Source organism: Botrytis cinerea, chromosome 8, assembly GCF_000143535.2.
Source record: "Botrytis cinerea B05.10 chromosome 8, complete sequence".
In the NCBI taxonomy this organism is placed as follows: Eukaryota; Fungi; Ascomycota; class Leotiomycetes; order Helotiales; family Sclerotiniaceae; genus Botrytis; species Botrytis cinerea.
Window position 1 is genome coordinate 692,758 of NC_037317.1, and position 24,772 is coordinate 717,529.

Sequence of the window (24,772 nt, forward strand, 5' to 3'; positions counted from 1 at the left end):
TGACGATCCAGACTATCCCAATCACTCTCCACAGGACCACGAACGTCACATTTTCGCCCTTGACGGATACACTCGGCGCACCGCGAGGAATCTGAAGAAGAAACAATGCATTTACGCCCTTGGCGTTCACACAGAGAACAAGAAGACATTTCGAAACCACGGGATTCAACGAGACGAGCTAAACGTAATCTTTCCTTTCGTTTGTGAAAGTTGTCAGTCATATTGAATAAAGAAATACCATACAGCGACAAATATCCCAAGTGGGGTACTACGTTCTATATAGACGCTTGGGACAAGCGCTAGGCTAAGAAGGGGATAGTGTTACGACGGATTGGTAACAGGTCAACAGAAGTCACGGGACAACAGATCAATCTTGGAATTAAGAGGAATATAACTTTGCAAACTTCTCGCGAAGTTATATTTAGGATTAGAAATGTCCTAGGGGACTAATTTCAGGGATAAGAACGATAAGCTAAGACATTGGAACTCACATGACTTGGGCACGTGATGGAGCGTCAGGGAGCGCCAGCGCTCCTGGAGCGCAGTGCGATCCATTGCGATCCATCATGTTGAGAGTATTCGGGGATTAGCATACTGAGGACGAAGATCTATATAAGGGAATGGGTTTCATTATAATGTAGAGCTTCGTGCTCAAGAACAATCATTAGTTTCATTACTATAGTTACGAGAATTGCAACCCGTTACAACCTTATTGAATTCCTACTTGAAGTCTAGTCTAAAACCACCTCGAGAGATCTCTAGACACTTCCACGTGACCCTAGAGGCAGCTCCTGTAACATATTATCGATTATATTGTTATAACTGATTAGTAATAGACTAAAGAATCACGAGCATATAGGCTATAGTAGTTATAAGAATTATAATTAGTTGTAATTTTATTAAATTCCTATTTAAAATTTATTTTAAATTATCGTAAAAGATCTCTAGATACTTCTATCTGACCCTAGAGGTAGCTCTCGTAATAATAATCTATAATTTTTTTTTAAAAAAAAAAAAAATCTTTAAAGTCTATTATAAGTTCTTTATAATCTTAATAGAAATAACATTTCGAGATCGAATTAATAATTTAGTTCTATTAAAAGAATATCGATGAGTAAATTATAAATTACTATAACTAGAAAGAGAAGTTATTCTTTAATATATTCTCGATATTTATAGAATATATTTGTCAGGGAGTAAAACATAATAATAATAAATACAAGTTATTTCATCGTATACTACTAGTTTAATCAAGACTACTTTGAGGCAGAGGATATAACGTCATTTTCTTTTCTTTTTGAATTCATCGACGAGCAGATCGATCGATCTTGTGTTCGTAACTCTCAGCTGGCTAGCGGGAGATCCCATTGACGAATGAGGTAGGCCAATTCATAAATGGGCATATTTGTGGAAAAGGAATAACAGTACTAATATGCACTCGTCTGAATACAGTCATAATGGGCATCTGTTTCAACCCACTCGTTAATAAATCCCTGTGCGTGCATACACCGGCGTCCCCGCGTATAAAATTTTTAATCCTTGTGAAGATTTTGGCGGATCTATCCCCAGCTATAATGCGGCATTTCAAGGGTTTACTGGGTACAGGGGATAAGCACTAGTAAGTACTTCTGGCTAATAATCAGATGGAGCTATCATTTGCGATCTGGACAGGACATATGCCTCTATCAAGCTTATGGATATGCAATTCTTTTGGTGGTGCTGCTGAAAATGGCGATCGTAAGTATCATGCAGTCTTCTGCATCTGGATCTATTCGCGAAAATCGGAGGACGTCCGAGGTGGCCTTATTATTGGTGCATTTCCTCCTTTGAGCGGTGTATCCGGGTGATACTCAGGGTGACATTGAGCAAGATGATCTACACGCAAGGCTACCAAATTTGTAACGTAATGAAAACCTCTCAGTGACGAAATGTCACGGAAAGGGTCTCACGGTGTATGAGCACCATGGACACCCGACCACCATGCACTTTCACGCACAGAACAACCAGATCAGCTAGGAATGCATTATTCACGTCATACTCCCACATATACTAGAAGCGGTATCATATAGAAGGTGGTTATTAGAGCATGTGTGGGCATTTCTATGTACTGCGGCTTCCTGAATTTTCCTCAAAATCACAAAAAACTTTCTCACTATGGATGATTCCCACGAAGAGCCTTTACCCATAGGCTTTCGATGGCGTTCCTCAAAGTGGTTCGTTCTCTCGACCATCGCAGTCGCATTGTTTGCCGGTATGTCAGCCCTTCCTTCTAATCATGCTCAGCACCTAACTAAGAATACCAAGAGACTTTCCTCTATGGATTTCTGGTCCCCATCCTTGGTTACATGTTGCAAAAACGTCTGCATGTTGAGCCCTCTCAAACCCAGAAGTTGTTCTCCACTGCACTGGCCCTCCATGGCGCATTTGCTGTCATTTTCAGCCCCATAATCGGGCACTTCGCCGACAAGAGTACTGGCCGTAAAAAATCGCTGTTGTTATCACTTGGATGCTGTATAGTAGGCACCGTTATGGTTGCTGCCGCTGGCTCAGTAGCTATGCTACTATTGGGTCGTGTGCTGCAAGGTATTGCGGGGTCTGCGGTATGGATTATTGGCTTTGCCACTGTCTCAGATATCTTGAACGAAGACGATATAGGCTTTGGAATGGGTTTGATGATGTCATTTGCAAATGCGGGGACAATCACCGGACCTGCAGTCTCGGGTTTGCTTATAGAGGCTACAGGCTATTGGGTGACGTGGTCGATTCCGCTCATAGTCCTCACAATAGACCTTCTAGCTCGGGTAATCATGATCGATAACCCACACAAGATTTCCCTCTGTTCCGCAAATAGTGATACAGACGGCGCGAGTCCTGAAGATCTACAAAATGTGCCCGGTGCGGGCAATTTTTGGCGTGTCATGTTATGCGATGGTCGAGTTCTAACTTGTCTATTAATTACATTTACGAGCACATCTGTGACTACCAGTTTACAAGCGACGCTTCCTCTACAAGTTCACCACAAATTTGGATGGGGTCCCAGCACTGTCGGACTCCTCTTTGCTGGTCTCGTCATTCCTGGTGTTCTGATTGGTCCTCTCGCAGGTTGGGTACGCGACAAGATTTCGGCAAAAGGCCCAGCAATAGCCTGTTCTATTCTCCAGGCACTGGTTCTAGGGTTACTGGGCAACGCTGGCAGAGACGTTCTCTCGGAGAATATCCCAGCTACTGACGGTACATTATACATAGTATCCATCATTACAATAGGTAGCTTGCGGCCGTTTGTATCTGGTATCGCTCCGGTCGAATTAGCCGGTAAGTCCCGTCTCTTTATGCTATAGATATAACACTGACGAAAAGGTTATGCAGATGCAGCCAAAAAGCGGCAAGAAAAAGCCCCGGGCGTTTTTGGGCCTCAAAGCGGTTTATCACGAGTATTTTCTATGATGGATGCTGCGGCCTCCCTAGGAATGATGATTGGTCCGATCATGGGCGGTTCTTTGAAAGAGCTCATAGGCTATGAATGGATGAATTGGACATGGGGTAAGAAAATAGATTTCTATATTGTGTGTCACTAACATTGATAGGTCTTCTTTATCTTGCCCTTGCTGTCCTCATATTATGCTTTTTAGGCCCCAGAAGAGTTACTGGGGCTGCCCATACTGAAGACGCATAGTAACCAAATATACTATACATCTACGCATCTCTCGGGGCCGGGCGGTTGAGCTATCTAGCAGGAGTATATTTTGAGGTTGTTTGAAGCCTTATATGATGGTGGTCTCATTTCACGGGAATCAATCTGGGAGCTTTTAGATAGGACGCATCTCGTTTTTATTTAGCGTTCATTTTGTCTTCTCAACTATATTTCTATACAACACTGGATGAAAAGTTCGAAGAATCCAAGCAGCAGAAATAGTCATAATGATCATATCTTTAGATCAATCTTTCCAAAATATTGAACTTGTTTAAATAGTTTTGCTGATAGATGCTCATCAACTGCCCCACATTCTGTCCCCGAAAATCATACTACCGACTTCAATATGATCATATGCAATATATATTAGATTTTCCAGATGCATCTGGATCTTCTCCCGATCTACAGCCTTAATTTGAGCTTCTTTAATTGAACTTAGAATTTAGGCTTAATCTGACTTTGCGTCTGTTCCTAGCTAGTATGTCTGACTGTCTTCAGGTAGGGGTAGTGACTGGAGGTTTGGAACAGGGGGATGGGGCCCGGCATGCCGGTTGCAGGGACACACTCAATAAACGATATCCAACTTTAGATCTCCGCGTATAGAGCGGGCAGGCAGGGAGTAGCGGTGGACAAAATGTGGGGTAAGGGTGGCCACCTCATCAAAATTTGAATAGCATAACCACGATGCGTCAAATGTATATAAAAACTACTGATATCAAAAGTATAAGAGATATGAAAGAAACTGAAAACATACTAAAGCTAAATGATTATATGCAACGAAATAACACTCTGTGGTACTAAGACTAATGATACAGCTGATAAACAAATGGTTTCTATTTGGGAATTGCATATTACAGGTCATTTAAGAATGACGTTCACTGGAAAATACAGCGTCTACGGGTATATATATTTACTATTGGTAGGAATTAGCAATGATTGTGTATCAACTCTTGGTAAGAATAGAGCACAGTAACCACATGTAACTATTTGCTATTGTATATCCTGCTACTGGAATTGAGCGGCTGACAAGATCGATGATTCCAATATGAATCAGTATATTCGTGGCATATGATGATTGACATGTATTCTTCATAGTCTCAAACTTCCTCCGTTTTCTCGTGCATATAATTTGGAAAGACACCTGCAATACGCAAAGCCAACTCAATTCCACCGATCAACAAATTTGATAACTTTTCTGGAGGTACCGCTTCGCTCAAAGCCTTCCAGACTGTCTATGAACAGAATTCGTATCAGGTGTTCATTCTCTGGTAACACGACAAAAAAGAATTCCAGTGACTTCCTGAGAGCTTCGTCAGATACAACTCCACCTCGTGGAGGCGATCGTAGCAAGCGGATTTCCAAGGTTGACTGTGGCACGCCGATAAGTCGATCCAAAATTATTTGCCATTGCAAGATGCCATTTTGCTCTTCTTGCATAAAAGCGTCAATCTTCGGGAACTCAAAATAAGCACCATACCACTTGAAGCTAAAGCGATGGTCACGGCCATGCATGCGTAACACACGCAGATGCTCCCGATCGGCCTCAGGAATCATAGCATAGGCTGCATTCGAAAGAGGGTGAATGGACCCAACATCACCAGAGATGTAACGTACCAATGGATTACGCAATCTTTGGAGTGAGGTCTGTACGATAAGCCCTGTTTTTCCTTCAGAAAGCAGATGCATATCGAGCGAAGTTGCATCATCCATAACGGATGGGGAAAAGATCTCGATTATAATGCTTCTTGTGTCAAAGATGAAGTCGGTGCTATTGCTGTCAAGGCTTTGCTCCCCAGTAAGTTCGGGACTGCTGATTGCCCAAGGGCCCATCTCAGCACTGCCCATAATGGAAAATATTTTAATATCTTTTAGAACGGACTTGGTGAACACTCGTTGAGGACTAGTAAGAGGCTCCGAAGTGTAGATGATCTTATTCAAAACAATACGCTCACGATCCTCTTGAGGCAGCAAAGATATTTGATGAACGACCTGAATAACCTGACTCCCATCGCCGGTAAGTACGTTTATATGATAATTGGCCAGAGCCATGGCAACTTCAGCATGCGGCATGTAACTTCCGGCACTGAAAACAGTCGCCCCCGCATTTTCCATAATTTCTGTCGTGAGATCGAGTGACCTTGAAATTATTTGTTAGATGACCTGCATAACCTTTTCTTATAATTTATAATCAAATACCTGTAAAATCCTCCTGACGAATGAGTGGATAACACCACGTCTGTAGGATTAATAACACTGCACAGGCTGAGAAAATCACCCATCCGAGCTCGCTGTCGTCGATTCTCATGAACATCCACAGCAAACATCATAGGTATCCCGCCAGAGCCACCACCAGTGATGCTCATATATGAGGCTTGTCGATAGGTATTCTGCGGATTCACATCATGTGTGAGTCGTGCTATTGCATGGTACCTAGCGAACAGAAGTTAGTCCACATGCATCTCTATGTGATTAGGATGGCCGACATGTTCCTACAGTTTTTTCTTGTCAAGCAATGGCTGCTGCTGGAAGTTGAAATCTTTTTCTCGATCAATGGCCAACTCGCGATACTTCAATATTGCAGCTGAGCTGGGAGGGTACAAGATATCTTTGTTGTAAAAAGGGTGCACTTGAGCAACGGTCTGTACTTCTGTCAACGTGTAGATTTCTGGAGCCATGTCTGCAAAAATCCTGCTGAGCTCAAGAGAGAAAGTATCCTAGAGAGAATGCGACAGGAAATTAGGGTCCGATTCTTGCATACTTATTCAATTGAATCTATGAAAGCCATCTCGTTCGAACTTTGCCCTGTCACAACACAGCTACTAGCCCCCTCGTTGCTATGTTGCTCATAATGCAAATTGGGTAGTATGCAGAAGTAAGTTACATTATCCGGATGCAAGCGAGACATCAGATTGGCGATAGTGGGTAATGTGATCAATACTCCGTGGCACCATAATTTATGGAGCAACACACATCGAAATACCGTATTCTTTTGGAATATCCGTCCTGCGCTAACAAGGATTGAAAATTTGAGCTCGTTGTGGGCTAGGGTTGTGGCAAGCACTGGAGGTGATTGATTCGTTCATTCGTTAGATTATTCATCAAATGCCTTGAATTTCTGTTGGTTTATGCTTTTTTGAGGCGTTTTACTCCATTCAAAAGGAGGTCAATTGGCCCTAAAAGTGCTGATCCTTGCTAGCGCATGACGAGTCCTCCAGAAGAACATGGTATCGATTGCAGATTGCTAAAAAAGCTTAGCTCTCCCGCTTTACGATACCCACTGGGCCACCAACGCGAGCTGAAATGACAGTTCTCGGGGTTTTGTAATGCTATTGTGGATATCCATGGATTACCAGCCACCATCGTACTAAAGAAACTACGTGCAGGAGTAATAGGATATAGCGGCTAGCTGAAAACTCGGCCGTAGTTCCCGAGATGAACAGGGGATCTTAGTATAGTCGGGTAGTAATTTTCTAACAGTTGCTAATTGTATCATTTGGTTCTAGCGTGAGCATCGATAGAATAATCTTTTTACATCGAATCTTATAGTCGATTTGAACGTTATAGTAACTCTGTAGTAGTAGATTTAATATATTACGAAAGAATTATTTTGTAATCGTTATAAATTTTATTAACATGATTTATTAGTATACGAATTGTATTAAAAAGTATACGAGCTATTTATTTTATATAAAAAATTTGTTTATACAAAAGTATGTATTTTCTTTATTTATTAATAGAATTTTCTGAAAATTTAATATAAAATATCTAAATATATATGAATTATAAAAATCTAATTAGTTTTAAGAGATTTGAATTTATAAAGTATTTATCATAGAAATAGTCTTTTTGTAACGAAAATTATAATAATTTCTACTATTTTTTTAAGAATATAATAGGAACATTTATATAAAAAACTATATTATTATTATTATTTAAGACTCTCTTTTATATTTTAAAAGGCTTAATTTAAATAGTTTTTAAAATAACTTGCATAAAAATATATATAATCTAGTTCTCATATCTAACGAAGCTTATTTTAGTTGATAGGATATTAGTAATTTTCTTGATTTTTGAAAGCTTAATATAATCATTTAATCTAAGATAACTATTATCTATTAAGTAAAAACTTTTTATTTCTTTTGTTTTTTAATTTCTTTTAAAGAGAACAACATTTCTCTTATTGTTCTACTAGATAGAGTAAGATGTTTTTATTTGTTTTTTTATATAAATCTATTCGAATAGGACCTAGAAAAAACCTCTTAAAGATTACTTATCTTAATTCTGTATTATTATAGTCTTTGAATTCGATTAATAATCAGAATTCTTAAATATATAAGTTAGAACTATGTTGCGCTCTTATTTATATAATAAAAATTTACATGAGGATTTATATTAACTTTCTTTTCGTCTGAAATATTAGATTTATTACTACAGAGTAACCGGTAGAACTTTTTTCTCGTTTCCCCCTCAATTCTCCAACCTCTTAAGTCAATACCTAATTTCCCAATCACACCCAGGGATACCTACTCCTCTCTCTCTCTAGAAACCTAGTTTAAATCGTGTAAAGGGAAAGTGTCATCACAATCAAATCGCAGCTAGTTGAGTACATATAGACTATCCCTGAATCATCACACACCCCCGAGAGTGACTATCAGTCTTTAATCTAACTACGATTTACTCTCAATAGTAACATAAGCATAAATAGCCAGTCCAACTCTCGACCCGACCCTCGAGCGAGCCCACACAGGGAATCTACAGCTGAACCTAGGACTTAGTGGGTCCTGAGAAGCTCTTCAGCACTTCCTTGAAACCCCTACTAAAGATGTAAGCTGAAATCAGAAATGTTGCCATTGCACTAAACGCTACCGAGCTCACAATTTCGAAGAAAAAGTGATGTCACAATCAGATCGCCGCTATTTGAGTACATATAGACTATCCCTGAATCATCAAAAATCGCTCATAAATAAGACACGAAGATGTGTCTATGTTTGCTTTACCTTGCGTGAAAACATTGTCTTTTACCTCTCACCCCAAATCAAAGCAATCTACAATTCATCCCCAGTACCTATACCTCAAGCCAACATCATCACAGCACATATAGTCTTCACTGAGTCTGTTGTGTTGAGCGTTGCTCTGATAGGTAAACATCTCGCTTCCCCCCGCCCACTCGTGGAGAAACTTGTTGTACTTCAAGATCAACAAGAGTATTGTTCTCTTTCAATTTATAATTAGTTATTGTCTAATTCGAAGCGAGCCATCTACCGATACAGACCACCCTAATACACTACCGTCTTTTAAAGCACAAGTATGTCACTGTTTTTTCCATCTCTCACCTACGGTTTTCTTTTTAAATAGAGCGCCAGCACCCACCAGACAAATATAAAATTTCACAATAACAATCCTCAAGATACACAAGAGGATATGTCACCTACTGCCATCACTATCCTTGAACCGAATCCTACTTTTGAAAGTATCAATGCATCCTATGATAAAGGTTCTTACATTGAACTCAATGGCGCAAATATTTCAAAGAATGTTATTGGAAATGCTTTGAAGCAGAGGGTGGAGAGTATTGATCATAATATCTGCGAAGCTGGTGAAGAAGATTCATTCTTTGTAGTTGATCTGGGCGAGGTCTACAGGCAGCACATGAGATGGAAGAAGAATCTCCCTAGAGTTAAACCATTCTATGGTAAGTCTCGACTCACTCGCATTTAATCTTGTCAAGTTCTAACATTTGAGATAGCGGTGAAGTGCAACCCCGATCCTCAAGTTATCCGCCTTTTGGCAGAGCTGGGCACAGGCTTTGATTGCGCCTCGAAGGGTGAGATTGAGCAAGTCCTTAAGATGGGCATTGATCCCAACTACATCATTTACGCCCAACCATGTAAGACGAGCTCTTACATTCGCTATGCTGCAGACCAAGGTATCAAGCAAATGACATTTGACAATGGCGACGAATTATACAAGATCAAGAAATTATTCCCAGATGCTGAGCTATTCCTTCGCATTTCTACCGACGACTCCTCAAGCTTGTCCCCCTTGAGCTTGAAGTTTGGTGCTGCTATGAACGCGACCAATGATCTCCTTGCACTCGCTAAAAGTTTGGGTCTTAATATTGTTGGTGTCAGCTTCCACGTTGGATCTGGTGCTTCCGACCCTTTGGCTTTCCGAAAAGCCGTTCAGGATGCTCACTCCGTTTTCGAGCAAGCTCTCACTCACGGTTATCACCTACACACTCTTGATATTGGTGGGGGTTTCTGTACCGAAATATTCGAGCTTATGACTGATACTCTCAGCAAGGCACTAGACGAATTCATGCCTAGCCACATCAACATCATTGGAGAACCAGGACGTTATTACGTCTCCAAAGCATTCACACTTGCTTGCAACATTATCGCTCGTCGCACCATCAAAGATCCAGTTTCATCGGATAAGAGCTATATGCTTTACTTAAACGATGGCCTTTACGGCAATTTCTCTGGTATCGTATTTGATCATCGAAACCCTGTTGCCCGAGTTCTTCGAGCCGGCAGTTTTACCTGCTTTGACTCTTTGACTAACCAGGAAACCGTTGATGGTATCCAGTACTCAATTTGGGGTCCCACTTGCGATGGTATTGATCGTATTTCTGCCAACATTTGCTTCGATCACAACCTCGATGTTGGGGATTGGCTCTACTTTGAGGACATGGGCGCGTATACTAAGTGCTGTGTTACGAGATTCAATGGTTTCACTGATAATCATGATGTCATATATGTTTCTAGTGAGCCTGGTACTAGGGCCTTGCTCGGAATATAAATTTCTAAAGTCATCTTGTAGGAAGGTTTCAAGGAATCATAAAAGTTGTATGGACTTCAATCGTGTATCCAGGAGGGAGGTATGGAGGAAGAAGAAGCACATGCTGATTGGAGAGTTTTCATTTTCTTTGATAGATTTGAGTTTTAAGCTGCGTATAGAAATGAATCAAGTATATATGAGTTTATTCTTGTTCTAATATAATACGTAGGATTGTTAATTAGATCATAGCTTTTGTATTTACAATCATGACAGGCGTTGGGTATCGCTTTGTTCAGCTAATATAAAGATGAATATGACCTCCATCAGGCATTTCTACGCCAGATACGACTCCTCTCTCGAATTACAACAAGTCAATAATCCACAGCCGACCAGTAGGTACACAGACTCACAGGATGACGTAGCAATAAAGTACAATTTCACACTCAAATTTATCAACTTCAAGATTCAGTTGAAATTCAAAATCCAACTTAATATTACTAAAATTGATATATTATATTTTTCAGATATCAGAAAATGATGTATATAAAATTTATCGAAAAAAGAATATGAAATTTGAGTTCAAAAGTTTAATCATACATTCTTTTATTAAATGTTAAGAAATTTATTCAGATAGATTAGTATTTGAATATCACTAGTCGTCGGGGGAAAAGAATTTCCAGACTATGAATTCCTAGAATTTCTTTTTTCTTATTAATTATTATAATGACTTGTACGAATTATTTATATATATATATGTTCCAGTTCCAATTCTAATTTTATTATATAAGAGTTAGTTCTCAAACCCTTCATTCGCGCTAAGTTCGAGTTTAAATATTAATTTTATTAATTGATTTAAGTTATATAGACTTTTTCTTAAGTGTTCTTGTTCATTTAATTAGAACAGTTCTATTTTAGTATTAGTATATTATTTATAGCTAATTATATAAGGTTTTATAAGTAATTAATTATGAAAGTAGTTTGATTATATAGATATTGTAAAAGAGTAGAAGGTGGTAATGGTTACACAAGAAAAGCCTTCGCATATACCAGTCATAGAATAAGTGGCTACACATAGTAAATGGGGTGAATCGCTACATCGCGGCAGCGAGGTGAGGGGTACGGCTTAGAGTAGATCACTCAAACTTCAGGGGTCAACTTATTAGAAGGTGGGAAATTCGATATCATTTTTGGGTCTACAGAAGAGAAACTGTAAATACTAGATACTGATAGCACGTGACTTTAAGATCACGTTTTCCGCGCATGTTACAGAAAATCCTATATAGTTGATAATACATGCATTCCACTAGCCTACTCCCTTAATTGTGAACAGCTCATGTGATAAACTCAGAAAATGTCAGCTAAATATCTGATCGACTGAATAAGACTCTTCGAGGAAAACGTCCTTTGGAACAGAACATTGATTTGGCCCCTCATGATGAAACCTCCAGATATTGCTCAGCAAAATACGTATACGCTCCATGATACTGATCTTGAGCAACCTTCCCATTTTGATGAGTATCTTGTATGCATTTCTGGCGGTCATTCATATGCAAGTTAAGTATGGGAGTTTCGCATTGCAATCCAGGTCAAAACATGGTTGACGTTCGAATCGGAACATTCAGGGTCCTTATCGGTCTAGCCTTAACAAATATCCGGCTTCGGGTTGAACAACTAGGGCACCCGTCCCGCTCCATATACCTAGCCGATCAAGAAGCCTATTCCCCCCTATCTTGCTTCCTCGGGGCAATTCCCCAATAAGATGAATTGAGCAAAGAGTCATCTGTTCACTTCAAAATGATGCACCGAGTAGGAACGATGTGAAGCACATCAAATGATGTCAGCCTTGCCCCGTATATTAATTTTCCTACTCTCACTCGTACCGTCAAGAAGAGATCTAGAGTTTCAAAGGATTGCAGTTTCATTTGCAGAAGGCGCACGGAATGTGAGTCATCTGCCGTATAATACCAAATGATAAAACGATATTCTAGATCTGCAGGGAACTAGATCCGTTTGTGCGCCACTCTTGAGAGGTCTATATATATTAGCTAGCATGCCCGCCCTCGAAATTTCCGATATCATGTAGGGGAACTTGTGATGAGTGACGGATGAGTGACGGAGGAGTGATGAATAAATGCAATTGATCAATCATATCTGTCCATTAGAAAGTTCTGCCTGTCTGTCTGATTGTTACGAGAACAAAATCATGGGGAATGGAGGACGGCGCTTTTCCTGATTCTGTTGGCCGAAAAGGCTGTGCTAGTCAATCATGATGGGAACCAATTATGTTGACCTTATACGATCCACATTGACTCGCCGGTACAAAATAGGCTTAGCGGACTGACAGGGAGTCATTGGAGTCATTGCGACCTGCTTTGATTACTTTGAGTGAGATGAACCTCGAAAAAGTCATATTAGAGACAATTTTTTCCTCTAAGGCTTTCAAAACTTTTCGTCTTTCCCGTGAGATTCATCGATTCCAATTCCAATCGTCCAATACTCCTCGTCGTCCATTCTCTTCTGTGAGTTCAACGGCAAGTAGAGTCACTCCGGAACGAACACAATTACCAGCCCACACCTCTTACAAATCAACTAATCGATAAGGCTGTACGAAGTAGTCAATTGATCAACAATGTCCACAGGAAATCAAATGCCTACTTTCCACTCTTTCACAATTACTCAACCCTTCTTGGGTGCACCTCTTCAATTCCAGCCTGCTCTTGGATCAAAAGAGCTTGAGGAATTGATCGATGCCTACGTTGTTGGAGATGCTTGTAAACAAGATAAGCTTTCCACCGTGACAATCGATTTCTACAACCATGCAACCGTCGATATCAACACCGGTTCTCTAGTTCGTCGATACGATGTTATGCCATGGACTTTTGGGCAAAGTCCTTCCCAGTCACAATCTTCAGGATTGAGCCCTCCAATGTTCACTCCTAGCCCTGCCTCCTCAGCTACCTTTGCCGACTCTGCTTATAGCTCAATAAGCACCCCGCCAAATCGCACTAGGGGGTCACGAGTTGCAAAAAAGACGAAGAAGGATACCACCAAGAAGTCTGCAGAAGTCAGACTACCTGGCTTTTCAATCATGACTAAGGATGGTATCGATGTTACAAATTCCGCTGGCCGTGGAACTAAAACAAAAGAACAGAGAGAGCATGCACATCTGATGAGAATCATCAAAGCTTGCGATGGGTGCAAGCGAAAGAAGATCAGAGTGCGTGGCTCTCAATTTTACTCGACAGTCGAACTTTTGCTAATTGAACTATAGTGTGACCCATCTCATAGGCGTGCTTCTCACACAAACACACCCAGAGCGTCTACGTCAAGCGGGCCTTCTCCTCCACAGTCAAACCAAAGTCCTGCTGCATCAACACCTTCATTATCTAGAGAAACAACACACGGCTCTGAACAAAGCAGTCCTCCTGTTGATTCATTCTCAATTGAAGATTTTGTGCTTTTTCCAGAGGACGACCTCAACCAATGGAACCCGGAAATGTCTATCCCAGGTTTCGATACCCAACACCACGACTTTAGCATGACTAATTACGAAAATTTCTATGATTTCGATACTACCTTCTCCACACTGAATGATAATATGTTATTCGACTTCCCAACATACGATCAATCCTCATCTTTTAGTCCTCAGCAATTGAATAACACTAGCCAAATACTAAGTTATCACAACACACAACCATGCGGCTCTGCAGATGTCAACTCGCAATACATCTCTCCAACTCAACCACAACCCGGTCTAGATTTCTTCGAATCGTTTAGCGATATACCGAACTTTTCGCCAACTCATACTCAACAAGCTCATCCACAGGGCTTACCAAATGAAGATCCTGGGAAGATTGATAGTTATTATGTACATGCGCCAATTGCGAGATCTCAAGCTCACAACATCTCATCGGTATTACCAACCGCAAATACCCAGACCAGTGGTGCAAATACCCTAAATGACTTCTCTACGACATTCGGCTTCTCCCCAACTGATAGTTCTTACCAATCACAAGGCTCAGAAAACGGCTTCGTAAGCACCGGTCCAGATGATGCATATGATTGCGCTACTGGCTCGGGTGTCGATTCGGGCATTGAACAATCACCACGATCCGAATCAAGTGATAGCGGCCATGAGACGGTATTCAGTACCAAGAAGGCCCGCTGTCGCAGCCAATGCAACAGACACTCAGTACTTTTGGAACGTGAACGCCAGCGCATTGACGATCATGGCCGCCAGCTTATGAGCGCTCTCCTATCCAACAACGGCAAGTCACATGTTCCGGGTGGTACCACTGAACAACCAGTTTCAAGCCCGGGTGTTTCGCATGGCGGCGACGGCTTTGTAATTGCTACGAACCCCCCCAGGAGCTTTGTTTCTAGTAGTATGCCCATTCACGAAGAAACCCCATGGAGCTTTGAATCAACGCTCTCTTCATTGGCTAGATCTAGACCGGAAGTATCACAAAATGCGATGGAAAGCGACCACGCAGAAGCCGTATTTGTTGCTGCGAAACCACACGAAAACCCTGACGGCTTTGCAAGATCAGAGAACTCGACGATCATTGATGCCTCTCTAAGTAGTACTGTACGACTTGCTGGCGATAGTATCTCGTCTCGCCTTGCAAACTTTGCCACGAACAGCTCGGACAAAAAGACATCCAGTGCCAGCATCGACCGTGTATCTGCACATCTAGCTGCAAGATCGACAATGTCAAGTCTAAGATCCCAGGTTTTAGTAGAAAGCATGCCAACGGTAATATCTACTGTAGTTTCTGGAACTCTACTTGTACCGGACCAAGTCGGCGTTGTTTCTTCTCCTAGCATCTTACTTGCGAAACAGCTTTCAAAGACTTTGTCTACTTCTTCTAGCAACGTCAACAATGGCTCCTTGGATTACAATGGCGTTGAAACAATTGTTCAAATGGCCCAGAATGCTTCGGCTGCACAGCTATCAAGCCCAAGGTTGAGCCTCCACGCTTCCGGATACAACTCCACGCTTTTCAAGAATGGCACAGAAACTGTAACTACACCGGTAACAACCACCCTCGGCAATGTCTCAACGCTCGTAGCACTAGCAGCACTTGGCCTTGCTACTACCGTCGCAGTATCCAAATATGCTGAAACAGCCACGATGGTACTGGTAATTTGTCTACTTGCATCTGTATTCTGTAATCCCCGATCGGTTATTCCTGAGTCTAAAAAGTGCGTCACGAGCACCTCCCTCGTTGCATTGATGTGGAACTTTTGGTCCGATATGATACTCAAGATCGATTGCGGAAATCAACGTGTAAGTTTTCCTGTGCAAGAATCTCTACTTTATTAAGGTCGTGGAGAATATTTTCTAATAGGTCTGCAATAGGTATTGAAAAGAAAAAACAATGGATTATTTGGTGCGGCTGGAGAGATGATGAAGAAGTTTTCCTCGAGAATCTCAATCTAGATGTTGGCATTCATGCTGGGGATTAGGTTTCCGAGACACATATGATTAGAGGTTTGAGGAGACGACACTTCACCTTTTTTATGGATTAATTGCTATTTGGTGAATGGTATATCGGTTGCGACATGATGCCTTCTGTCTGGAATCGCACGTTCTTTAAGACGAGCAAGACAGGGAAACATCGGTGTGTAGAACTTGGTTAGACGAGGTTGAAAAGCACATTGGAGTATGGTTTATTTTCATGGCGCATGAATACAGCATGGCATATGTTTTTTTTATTTAATGAAACTACGTATGTATACGTGGGTATATCCTAGATGGCGATATAGAAATAATAATTCTTCTGCCACTTTTTACTTTTTTCTGATCATTGATTTGTGTTTTCTGACTTGGAAACTTTGTTCGGATGTTGATGTGATGGCTTCTGTATCTGTTCGTCTCCCCATCCATTCGTCCATCTTACTCATATCCCAATCATCTTATTCTTGCTTTACTGAAACCCCGAGTCGACTATTCCGTATCATCTATCTACTTCTCGTCTGTTCCATCTCATCTCAGCCTAGCTTATCAACTCCATCTCATCCATCCAGTTCTACTTAACATTCATCAGACTAGAAATCAAAATATAAAAGAATACATAAAAGAAGAAGAAAACAAGGAAAAAAATAAACAAATAAACAAATAACTAAATAAGTTAATTAACGAATGAATGAGTACAATACATTGTACGTTGTAACTCTAGTATACTCAAGTAATACTGCGAATGAAGTTTTTGAAATTCGTTATATTGCTTGATATATGGAAGGTATGGAAGGATATTTGGGAATGATGTGTAGAGATGAGATGATTTATAGGGGAGATGTGTCAGCAATGTGAGTAGAGGTATTGGAATATAAAGATATAGAAACAGAGGTGTAGGTATGTAAATGTGATATACATGATATTGTATATTAAGTGTATCATAAGATTTTTCTTTCCTTATTTTAAAGAAAGTAATGGAGAGAGAAAATCCTCTTGAGAACGTGAGGCGAAATATAAGGGAAATGTACAGGGAAAGGGACAGAGGGGACGCTCCAAATAGAGCACGGATGAGTATATGTGTAATCTTTAGGCAGACAATATAATTGTTCTATTAGAAATGGGTTGAAGTTAGAAATATCTCAGATTTTCTTTCATTTCAATTCTCGCTCTCTGTTGCGTGAAGTTTCAGACTACGTAGATAGGTATATGCATGCATATCTGTATGTTCCATCCATCATCAATCATGCCCAACAGGCAATTCATTTCTCATCCGCTGCTCTCCACCACCTTTCCCCAGCAATACCCCCGCGTTATCCAGAACGAGGAAGTATCAAAGTACCAATGGATAAAAAATATGCTTTCGATTTCGAAATTGCGATCAAGTAAAAGAAAATAGTACCTTGGATACTTAATAATACAAATACAAATGACAAGTTGACCAAGCGGTCCCATCCGTGAATACAAGCTCGCTTCCCAAGTAGACGAGTAGACACTGTAGTGTTTGGTGCCATTTTGCTCTAGTCATGGCGGAAGTAGAAATTTGCTAGTACTGCAGCATCAAGCAAGATAATGGAGATTGAGTGAAAAGAACAAGGGAGAAAATAATCAAAGATGATAATAGCACGTAGGAAGCATGGAAATCCGACCGCGTGGAAGGCCTCCTTGAGACGTTGAAACTTTAGGTACTGCTGTCACAGCATCAGTTTCGTATACATCAAGCGAAAAGATAAGATTTGACTTACAGATTCCCAAGTAGTCGGGAAATGGGTCGACGATGCATTTTGCGATCTCGTCTAAAAGAGGACGAAGAACCAGGAATTTGGTTTATGCAAACTATAGTCCAACGCACCAAGGAATTATGTTGTACCCATGGAATCCAGACGAAAAACCAAGCAAAAGCTTAATTAATCATTTATCGGTAAAGGAGTCTTTGAATAGCGTCCCGTTCTTTTGTAAAAAAAATCTCAGCAAATGTCCTTTTCTAATTGCGCATCGAAGAGCATGGTGGGTAGCCTCACAAATAGTCCCTCTCGAATTCCGCATCTAAATGAACGGGTACCCTATCATGATCCTCAGAGTCATTCCTCTTGTCTCGTTCTCTCTCTTTGTCCTTGTCTTCTGACTTGTTTGCCAATAATTGCAACAGCAATTTGTTATTTTGTGAGACGATAAATTCAATTTTGTCGACTTTGCTTTCTAACGCCCGCAGTCTTGAATCGTTGCCCATTATATCGCGCCAGTCTTCTTTGCTCAATTGACCTTCTACTACGACGCGTCGAGGTGGAGATTGGGGATGAGGAGGCGGGATTCGATATTCTGGGGCGTAGGGAACCATTGGTTCTTGGTGAACTTGAGGTGGTGGGTGGGGTTCGTTATTCGTGGTTCTTCTTCTTTTGTGAGGACGAAATCCGTTTGCATCGCCAAATTCTCCATTTGGGGCTGATTGGTATACCATTTCTTGACCAGGAGGAGGATGTTGAGATTGATTTTGTCCCATATCTGCGACTGGCTGTGGAGGGGCAGGACCCGCGACGATTCGCACACCTGGGCTTTGGCTTTGCATTGAGCTTTCCTGCGCGATTACTTGTTTCCTGGCTTCTTTCCTTGATTCTTCTACCCTTCTCCTAGCATCAACCTGTCGCTGTCTCTCGGCCTCCGCGTCCGAATCTTCCACCTTTAGAAACTCAATCCATTCATCCAATAATGTGTTCAATTCTCCACCTGGCTTATCAGGGATAACGCCATTTTCCCAATCGCATACTTGTCTCCTACGAGCTTCTACCAATCTTGCGACAGTCGCGCTCATTTGCGCCAGAACTTTATTAGTAGACTCGTGAAATTGTGCGTTAACTCCATTCCAAAATTGACTCTTTGTTCCTTCTTTGAAATTGTGTTTTTGAGCAATGCAAGCTTTCAATGCTTGAATTTGATCGCGCTCATCTAAATTCTGCCTGGGTTTGCGCGTCGCACTTCCACCCCCAATACTACTCGCGACGGAACTTTCTCTTAATTCTCTAGCTGGAGTCATCAAACTTCGTGGGATGCTAGGAGGATGCATGCGCGATTCACTGCTTGGAGTTGTCATGGTGGGAGTTTGAGTTTGTGGTTGTGTTGAAGCTGGGGTTGAAATATTGGGCGATGGACGCGAATTTGCTGGGGTGGATGGAGGTAGGATGGGAGCGGGATGCGGCGCGGATGATAGCGATTGTCGGGATGAAGCGTTTTGCGCCATTGCTGGAACGAGCTTGAATGTGTGAAACGCTGATGGCATAGGTAAGTTGAAGTTGAAGTTGGATCGATATCTGAAGATGTGGGAGAAGTTTTTGGATTTGGTGCAGGGCAGGGTGCGAATTTGAAGCCAGAGCGGATTCATGGTTCGAGATGAGGCTAATTTTAGAAACTAGTCTTGATACGGAATAGCTTACCTGCTACAGTTTGATCAATTGCAACTGGGTGGTAAACGACCCATAAAGACCATTTTTGGCTTATTTTGGTCAAATTTATTGATTGCTTGGTTCAAGATCTGGGAAAATTCCGAAAATGAATCAGTGATTTGTAAATTATCGAAGAGATAGTTATTTTAATGTTTAAAGAGCGTGTCCCTTTGCTTAATATACGTCTTTTCCCCCCTCGTATTTACTTTTAGCTTCCTGATTCACTATATTCAAGTCAAGGCGTTGTCTCCTTAAAATCTCAGGTAGCTAAGTGAAACATGTCCTGTTATGGAGTTTATTCGATTGCACTAAATAATACCTCATCAATTAGACAAACATTGGTAATAGGCTAAACATATCAAAGAGCCCTGCTCATTATTTCCTCCCCCAAACTCTAAATATGGTACTCAAAGTCCAACTCTCCATCCCCAGTCTTTACTTTCCTGTTATCCTCAATCTCTCCCTTGCCAATCTTCTCCTTCATTCTATTCTGACTCTTCACATACCAAACCTTTACTACAATTAGTACTTGCGCAAGACATAATGCTCCCAAAGAGAAACTATTTCCAAGAACATAAGGAGAGGTTCGATATATTTGGCCTGCTACAATTCCAGCCGTGTTGGCAATAGATTGCTGAACACCAATTGCTGTTGCGCGTCTATAGTGCGGTGCTACGTTGACATTTAGCCAGGTTATGTTAAGTCCAGGACCTGTATAGACGGCGATAGCACAGAGGAAGGTCGCGAAGAATTTTACTCCTAATAGTATTTAGTTTTCTGCTGATAAATGTTCTGAGAAGTTTAACCTACCTTCATGCTTCACTGTGAGCAGCAAAATATACCCAATTATTCCGAAGATGTTGGCGAAAAATAAAATCTAGAATCTTAGTTAATCTTCGCTTCAATTCAAGAATCTGAGATTGGCTTACAGGTCCACGCATACTAATCTTGTCCGATGCCCAAGCCAAGAACAAGAAACTAATCGCACCCCACATATACACTGGTATAGTAAGATAATTTGCTTGAAGTGTATTGTAGTTCATTGCTTTTAGAATGGAGGGCAAGAATGTGCTAAACCCATACAGCAAGCAGTCTTGCATAAATTGTATCGCAGCACTGGAATTCTGGTTAGCCTAAAGTTCAGTTAGACTTAGGACTTCTATTCGTACCTGATATAAAGCTTGGGGTCTTTGAGCTCGATTCGGAATTCTTCCCATGAGAACTTTTCGGACCCTGCGCATAAAGATGAGCTGAAAATTCGTAAATGTGACGAGAACCGGTTGCATACCCATATACTTCTGCCTCTGTATAGCCCTCAGTCTCATCATCTCCCTTTCTTCTGCGTTTAAAAACCATGCATTGCCAGGGTCTGTCGGAAGACCGAACCAAACGACTATAGCGACTACGACACTGAACAGCCCCTCGATAATATATACCCATCTGAAACTGTTAGCTCCTCTCAACTCAGTCTTTCATGAAATCAGAACAAACCTCCAGCCCGCAACTCCTGATACGCCATCCATTTGGAGAATTCCGTAAGCTAAAAGACCTCCAAAGGCACCGGATAAAGCAGCGCAGCTGAACAAATATCCAACTCGCTTAGCCTGCTCTTCTCGACGATACACCATCGTCAAATACAAATTTAGACAGGGAAATAAGCCTGCTTCACAGCATCCAAGAATCAATCTTGTGGCATAGAGACCTCCAATATTTTGAACAAATCCGGTAAAAATTGTAGTGAGTGACCACACGGCGCAAAGTGTAGATAAAATCACGCGAGGAGTGATCTTCTTCATCAATACCGCTGCTGGTGTCTCGAAGGTTACATAAGTTGCGTAGAAGATCGATACAGCGGTAGAAAACTGCTGGTCCGTAGCACCGATGTCTGTCAACATACCGGCCACTTTCACATTGCCTAATAATAGTAAGTTCCTAATCATTTCCATAACAAAGCATGCTTACCTATGTTGGAACGATCTAGGAAACATGACAAATATACCAACATTATCACTGGAGTGAAGGCAAGATCAAGTTTTGCGAGTAGTTTGACTTCTTTTGCTGGATCAATGTAGACGTCGATATCTGATTCATCTGTGTGGCCTAGAGCCCCGGGCTTCTCGTGAAGTGACTCCATCTTCTCACTATGGGGTTGTTCCATCCTGACTGATTTGTGTTGGGTGTCGCAAAAAGTGTTTAGATCAACTGAAGCACAAGGAACAGTCGATATTGACGTATATCGATGGCATCATAAATTTAGTCAACACCCTTATTATTATATATATAAACATAGTGTCGAAAATCGCCAGGGAAATATGATGCTACCCTGTTTACGGCCTTGCAGTCCCGCGCGCGGGGTTGTCCCGATAAGACACCTATCAAGAGGATTTGTGCAAGATCATCCTGCTATCTGTACTTATCTGTACCCATCCGTGCGAACAATAGTTAATCTTCGTAAACATAACCGTTCAGCTAGTGGCACGTATGCAAGGATTCAGAGTTACTTCGCGTGACCGATAATGCACCCGACGGTGGAGGAACTCCGCTATGCCATGCGGTCCCACATTTTACCAACCCCATAAATGATGTTTATCTTGTCGGGAAGATAACTGATTAATGTTAATACATGGAGACACTAATTCTAATGCTCATTAAAGCCCATACATTGACTTTCGATACGTTGATCGGGTTTTACATATGAATCCCAAATGAATCAAGTGGGTTTTCATAGACAGTAGCCGAATTCAAATAAATTTGAGGTCCTTGAGACTACGTAGTACCAAAAACAAGATACTCATGTAATGACTCGAATGTTGAGATAAAGCATATTCACATATGCGGGCCTAATCCAGCGGGCCATGTTGAATAATCAAGATCGCTGCCCATTAAGAGGTCGAAATTGATATCGTTCATAGCAAGACTATCCCAGTCAACATTGTCGGAAGAAACGGTGGTATCAGCTCCAGAATCAAGAAGGCCCATCATGAGATCAAAATTCCCCGGAGAGGTCTTTTGAAGATCCTCTGTCGATGGCTCTCTTATAGCGGCTGTAATCGCATCTCGGACTTGTTTTGCGCATGTCCACGTCAACGATACACCGTCGATAGCTTCTAATATTTGATCCAAGGGTCTTGAGATTGTAGGTTCTTTCCAAGAAGATCCTTCGATAGACCTTTTCATCAATAATATACTCGCGGCTGATGCGAGGGTATGAACAAATGTGATGGGAAGATGACTATAAGGGTAATTTTGAAGGTCATTGGAGTGCATCCGAAGAAGTTTCATGATGATATCCAATGACTCGTAGCATATCTGCATATCCTCGGTTTCTCCAATTCCTGGTTCTTTAAAAGCAGCTCTTGGTGGGCGGTGAAGAAGTATCATTGCTGTATGATACTGCATGCTTAATAGTGTTAGTAAATCTCAAAATCACAGACGTCTAAGCTTACTGTAGATGGAGTACAAAACGAGGCACATTGCCTGCAGTCCATCTTGTCCAGTGAAGTTTCGCTGGCAAGTTCTTTAGCCATTTTGTCAGGGCCACATCCACTTCTCTAATTGAGGTCTCCAAAATCGTTGAATCGGTATTAACATTTCTATTTTCGAATACTTTCGTAATCATAAGATGTAAGATTTTGCAAAGCTCGATTTGATGAACCCATGAAGCGACTAATGCAAGACCATCCTCATATGCAGTCTCAGAAGTGCCCTCCATTATGTATTTGTTGAGAAGAGATTTCCATTCTGGCGGATAAGGTATCCGCACAGTGTCATGAACATCTGATTCTGCAGGGTAAAGCGCGGGTGGTCTTCCAAAATAGAGACTCAGCTGCTTATCCGCTATAAAAGCAGCCCAATAAGCTCTCCGTAAGATTTCTCTGTCGATCCAGGAATCGTTAAAACCTTTCCAATTGGTAGGATCGAGATGCAATCCCATCTCATGAGCAATTCGAAAAGCCATGCCTGAAAATAGCCATCCCTTGGAAGTCTTTCCATGTCCAATTTCCCGGTGACCAAGAAGCAAAAGAGCTTGTAAAGTTGTAAGGTTGGGAGATTCAAGTGCAGTTCCATATAGGATTTCTTGAGCACGATTGGAAAATATATCGGATAGTTCTCTCTGCGTTGTACTCTCACTAGCGAGAGCACCCATCGAACAGACGGCATACATGAGAAGATCTGAGTAGTATGGCCCCGTACCAGCGTCGAAGTCTCTAAGAAAATATTCCCTGTACAAGCACATGTGATATTGGTATTGGTTTTGAAAGAATATCCTCATGAGACATTTGCAGATATCACTCCGAGGAGAAAAGACCAAATGCTCTTCCACCGAATCTCCAGTTGTATTGAGGATTTGGGTTGTAAATGACTGCTTGACTTCAAGCTGCGGTAGTATGGTAGATGGAGAAGCATCATCTAGATCCTCTGACGGACTAATCTGGAAAAAGCTAGTTGCGCCATAAAATTCGGCTGAATTACCATCTTTGAGTTTCCTGAGGTGACCAGCCCTTGATCGTACAGGAATTCTCTGGGTTTCCGGTGGGCTGGGTTCTGGGTAAGTAGAAGACTGTTTCGGCTGTAGACTTAGATGATTCGTGGAAGCACTGAAATCAGCTAACATTTCGTCTCGCTTGGAAGCATCTGCGGCAATAAGTTTGGTAATAAATAGTTCCAGAGAAGCTATTTGACCTTCGAGTGCTTGTACGTAACCTTTTGGCACAGGCCTAGACTCGAGTAAGGAAATGAGCAAGAGGCATTTTAGTCAATGACATGCATGTAAGCATACCTCGATTTTTCCGATTGAGGATAAACACAATCATGATTTCCTTTCCGACATGCAGGGCATGGCTGCGTACGATCACACTTGATCTAACTTGTATCGTCAAACACACACGCCTTCGTGAGGAGATATCCACTGAAATTACTTACCCGCCTATATCGGCATCTCTCACATCTGTAAAATAGACATTAGTACTTCCGTTTGTGTGACCAAATCGCCAATTAAACCTACGAAACTTTTGACGCTTTTTGTCCAGGCAATTTACCTCCTGAATGACTCATTGCGGAGATATATACTGCGACAGCTTGTGTCTTCTCGCAGGGCTGAGGTGTCGATGCAGCACAAGCGTGTAGACTAGGGTAATCACAAAGATCCGATATCACTGAACTCAAAAAGATAAAACGTGTTAGATTTTGTGGGAAACCGACATAAATGTATCAAAATTGTATATATAGATTTAACGCGTTATCGTATTCATATCCAGGTGAAGGTGGTGATGATGTGTGAGGATTAGCCTGGTTCTACTCAGCTTGAGCTCAGATACGTCCGTCTAAGCCCGAGCTAACGTTTAATATGTTTACCCCGTTTTGTGATAAGCAGCTCACTCTGCCATCCAACCGTCTAACATAGTC

At 41.4% G+C, this 24,772-nt stretch overlaps 7 protein-coding genes across 13 annotated transcripts; 3 read left to right on the top strand and 4 right to left on the bottom strand.

The window, feature by feature from the left end:
• Positions 1–1,794: 1,794 nt before the first annotated feature.
• Positions 1,795–4,165, top strand: BCIN_08g01780 (hypothetical protein). Its single transcript, XM_024694428.1, has 4 exons — positions 1,795–2,251; positions 2,305–3,312; positions 3,367–3,540; positions 3,585–4,165. Exons 1-4 carry the CDS (start codon positions 2,155–2,157, stop codon positions 3,671–3,673), a joined length of 1,368 nt encoding a protein of 455 aa, XP_024550217.1. The 5' UTR covers positions 1,795–2,154; the 3' UTR covers positions 3,674–4,165.
• A 371-nt stretch (positions 4,166–4,536) lies between these two features.
• BCIN_08g01790 (hypothetical protein) lies at positions 4,537–6,597 on the bottom strand. Of its 2 annotated transcripts, none has more exons than XM_024694429.1 (3): positions 6,185–6,597; positions 5,888–6,121; positions 4,537–5,828 (listed from the first exon to the last, which is right to left on the bottom strand). In XM_024694429.1, exons 1-3 carry the CDS (start codon positions 6,364–6,366, stop codon positions 4,853–4,855), a joined length of 1,392 nt encoding a protein of 463 aa, XP_024550218.1. In that variant the 5' UTR covers positions 6,367–6,597; the 3' UTR covers positions 4,537–4,852. The 2 variants fall into 2 exon arrangements, with proteins under 2 accessions (XP_024550218.1, XP_024550219.1); XM_024694430.1 differs by having other exon boundaries at positions 6,175–6,597.
• Positions 6,598–8,658: 2,061 nt separating this feature from the next.
• On the top strand, positions 8,659–10,882 carry BCIN_08g01800 (hypothetical protein). 2 transcript variants are annotated; one of them, XM_024694431.1, is made up of 3 exons: positions 8,659–8,996; positions 9,099–9,383; positions 9,438–10,882. In XM_024694431.1, the coding sequence occupies exons 2-3, from the start codon at positions 9,113–9,115 to the stop codon at positions 10,490–10,492; spliced, it is 1,326 nt and encodes a 441-aa protein (XP_024550220.1). In that variant the 5' UTR covers positions 8,659–8,996; positions 9,099–9,112; the 3' UTR covers positions 10,493–10,882. The 2 variants fall into 2 exon arrangements, with proteins under 2 accessions (XP_024550220.1, XP_001553457.1); XM_001553407.2 differs by having other exon boundaries at positions 8,659–9,383.
• A 1,963-nt stretch (positions 10,883–12,845) lies between these two features.
• Positions 12,846–16,549, top strand: BCIN_08g01810 (hypothetical protein). The gene is made up of 3 exons (XM_024694432.1): positions 12,846–13,688; positions 13,743–15,761; positions 15,834–16,549. Exons 1-3 carry the CDS (start codon positions 13,101–13,103, stop codon positions 15,912–15,914), a joined length of 2,688 nt encoding a protein of 895 aa, XP_024550221.1. The 5' UTR covers positions 12,846–13,100; the 3' UTR covers positions 15,915–16,549.
• Positions 16,550–17,000: 451 nt separating this feature from the next.
• BCIN_08g01820 (hypothetical protein) lies at positions 17,001–19,338 on the bottom strand. Of its 5 annotated transcripts, XM_024694434.1 has the most exons (3): positions 17,951–19,338; positions 17,675–17,879; positions 17,001–17,620 (listed from the first exon to the last, which is right to left on the bottom strand). In XM_024694434.1, the coding sequence occupies exons 1-2, from the start codon at positions 19,162–19,164 to the stop codon at positions 17,837–17,839; spliced, it is 1,257 nt and encodes a 418-aa protein (XP_024550224.1). In that variant the 5' UTR covers positions 19,165–19,338; the 3' UTR covers positions 17,001–17,620; positions 17,675–17,836. The 5 variants fall into 4 exon arrangements, with proteins under 5 accessions (XP_024550224.1, XP_024550222.1, XP_024550225.1 ...); XM_024694433.1 differs by having other exon boundaries at positions 17,675–19,338; XM_024694435.1 differs by having other exon boundaries at positions 17,001–17,879.
• Positions 19,339–19,610: 272 nt separating this feature from the next.
• Positions 19,611–21,893, bottom strand: BCIN_08g01830 (hypothetical protein). Its single transcript, XM_024694438.1, has 7 exons — positions 21,329–21,893; positions 20,858–21,281; positions 20,655–20,806; positions 20,536–20,599; positions 20,296–20,482; positions 20,177–20,243; positions 19,611–20,125 (listed from the first exon to the last, which is right to left on the bottom strand). The coding sequence occupies exons 1-7, from the start codon at positions 21,522–21,524 to the stop codon at positions 19,761–19,763; spliced, it is 1,455 nt and encodes a 484-aa protein (XP_024550227.1). The 5' UTR covers positions 21,525–21,893; the 3' UTR covers positions 19,611–19,760.
• Positions 21,894–21,911: 18 nt separating this feature from the next.
• BCIN_08g01840 (hypothetical protein) lies at positions 21,912–24,622 on the bottom strand. The gene is made up of 5 exons (XM_024694439.1): positions 24,372–24,622; positions 24,290–24,314; positions 24,147–24,229; positions 22,813–24,084; positions 21,912–22,766 (listed from the first exon to the last, which is right to left on the bottom strand). The coding sequence occupies exons 1-5, from the start codon at positions 24,419–24,421 to the stop codon at positions 22,193–22,195; spliced, it is 2,004 nt and encodes a 667-aa protein (XP_024550228.1). The 5' UTR covers positions 24,422–24,622; the 3' UTR covers positions 21,912–22,192.
• Positions 24,623–24,772: the final 150 nt, after the last annotated feature.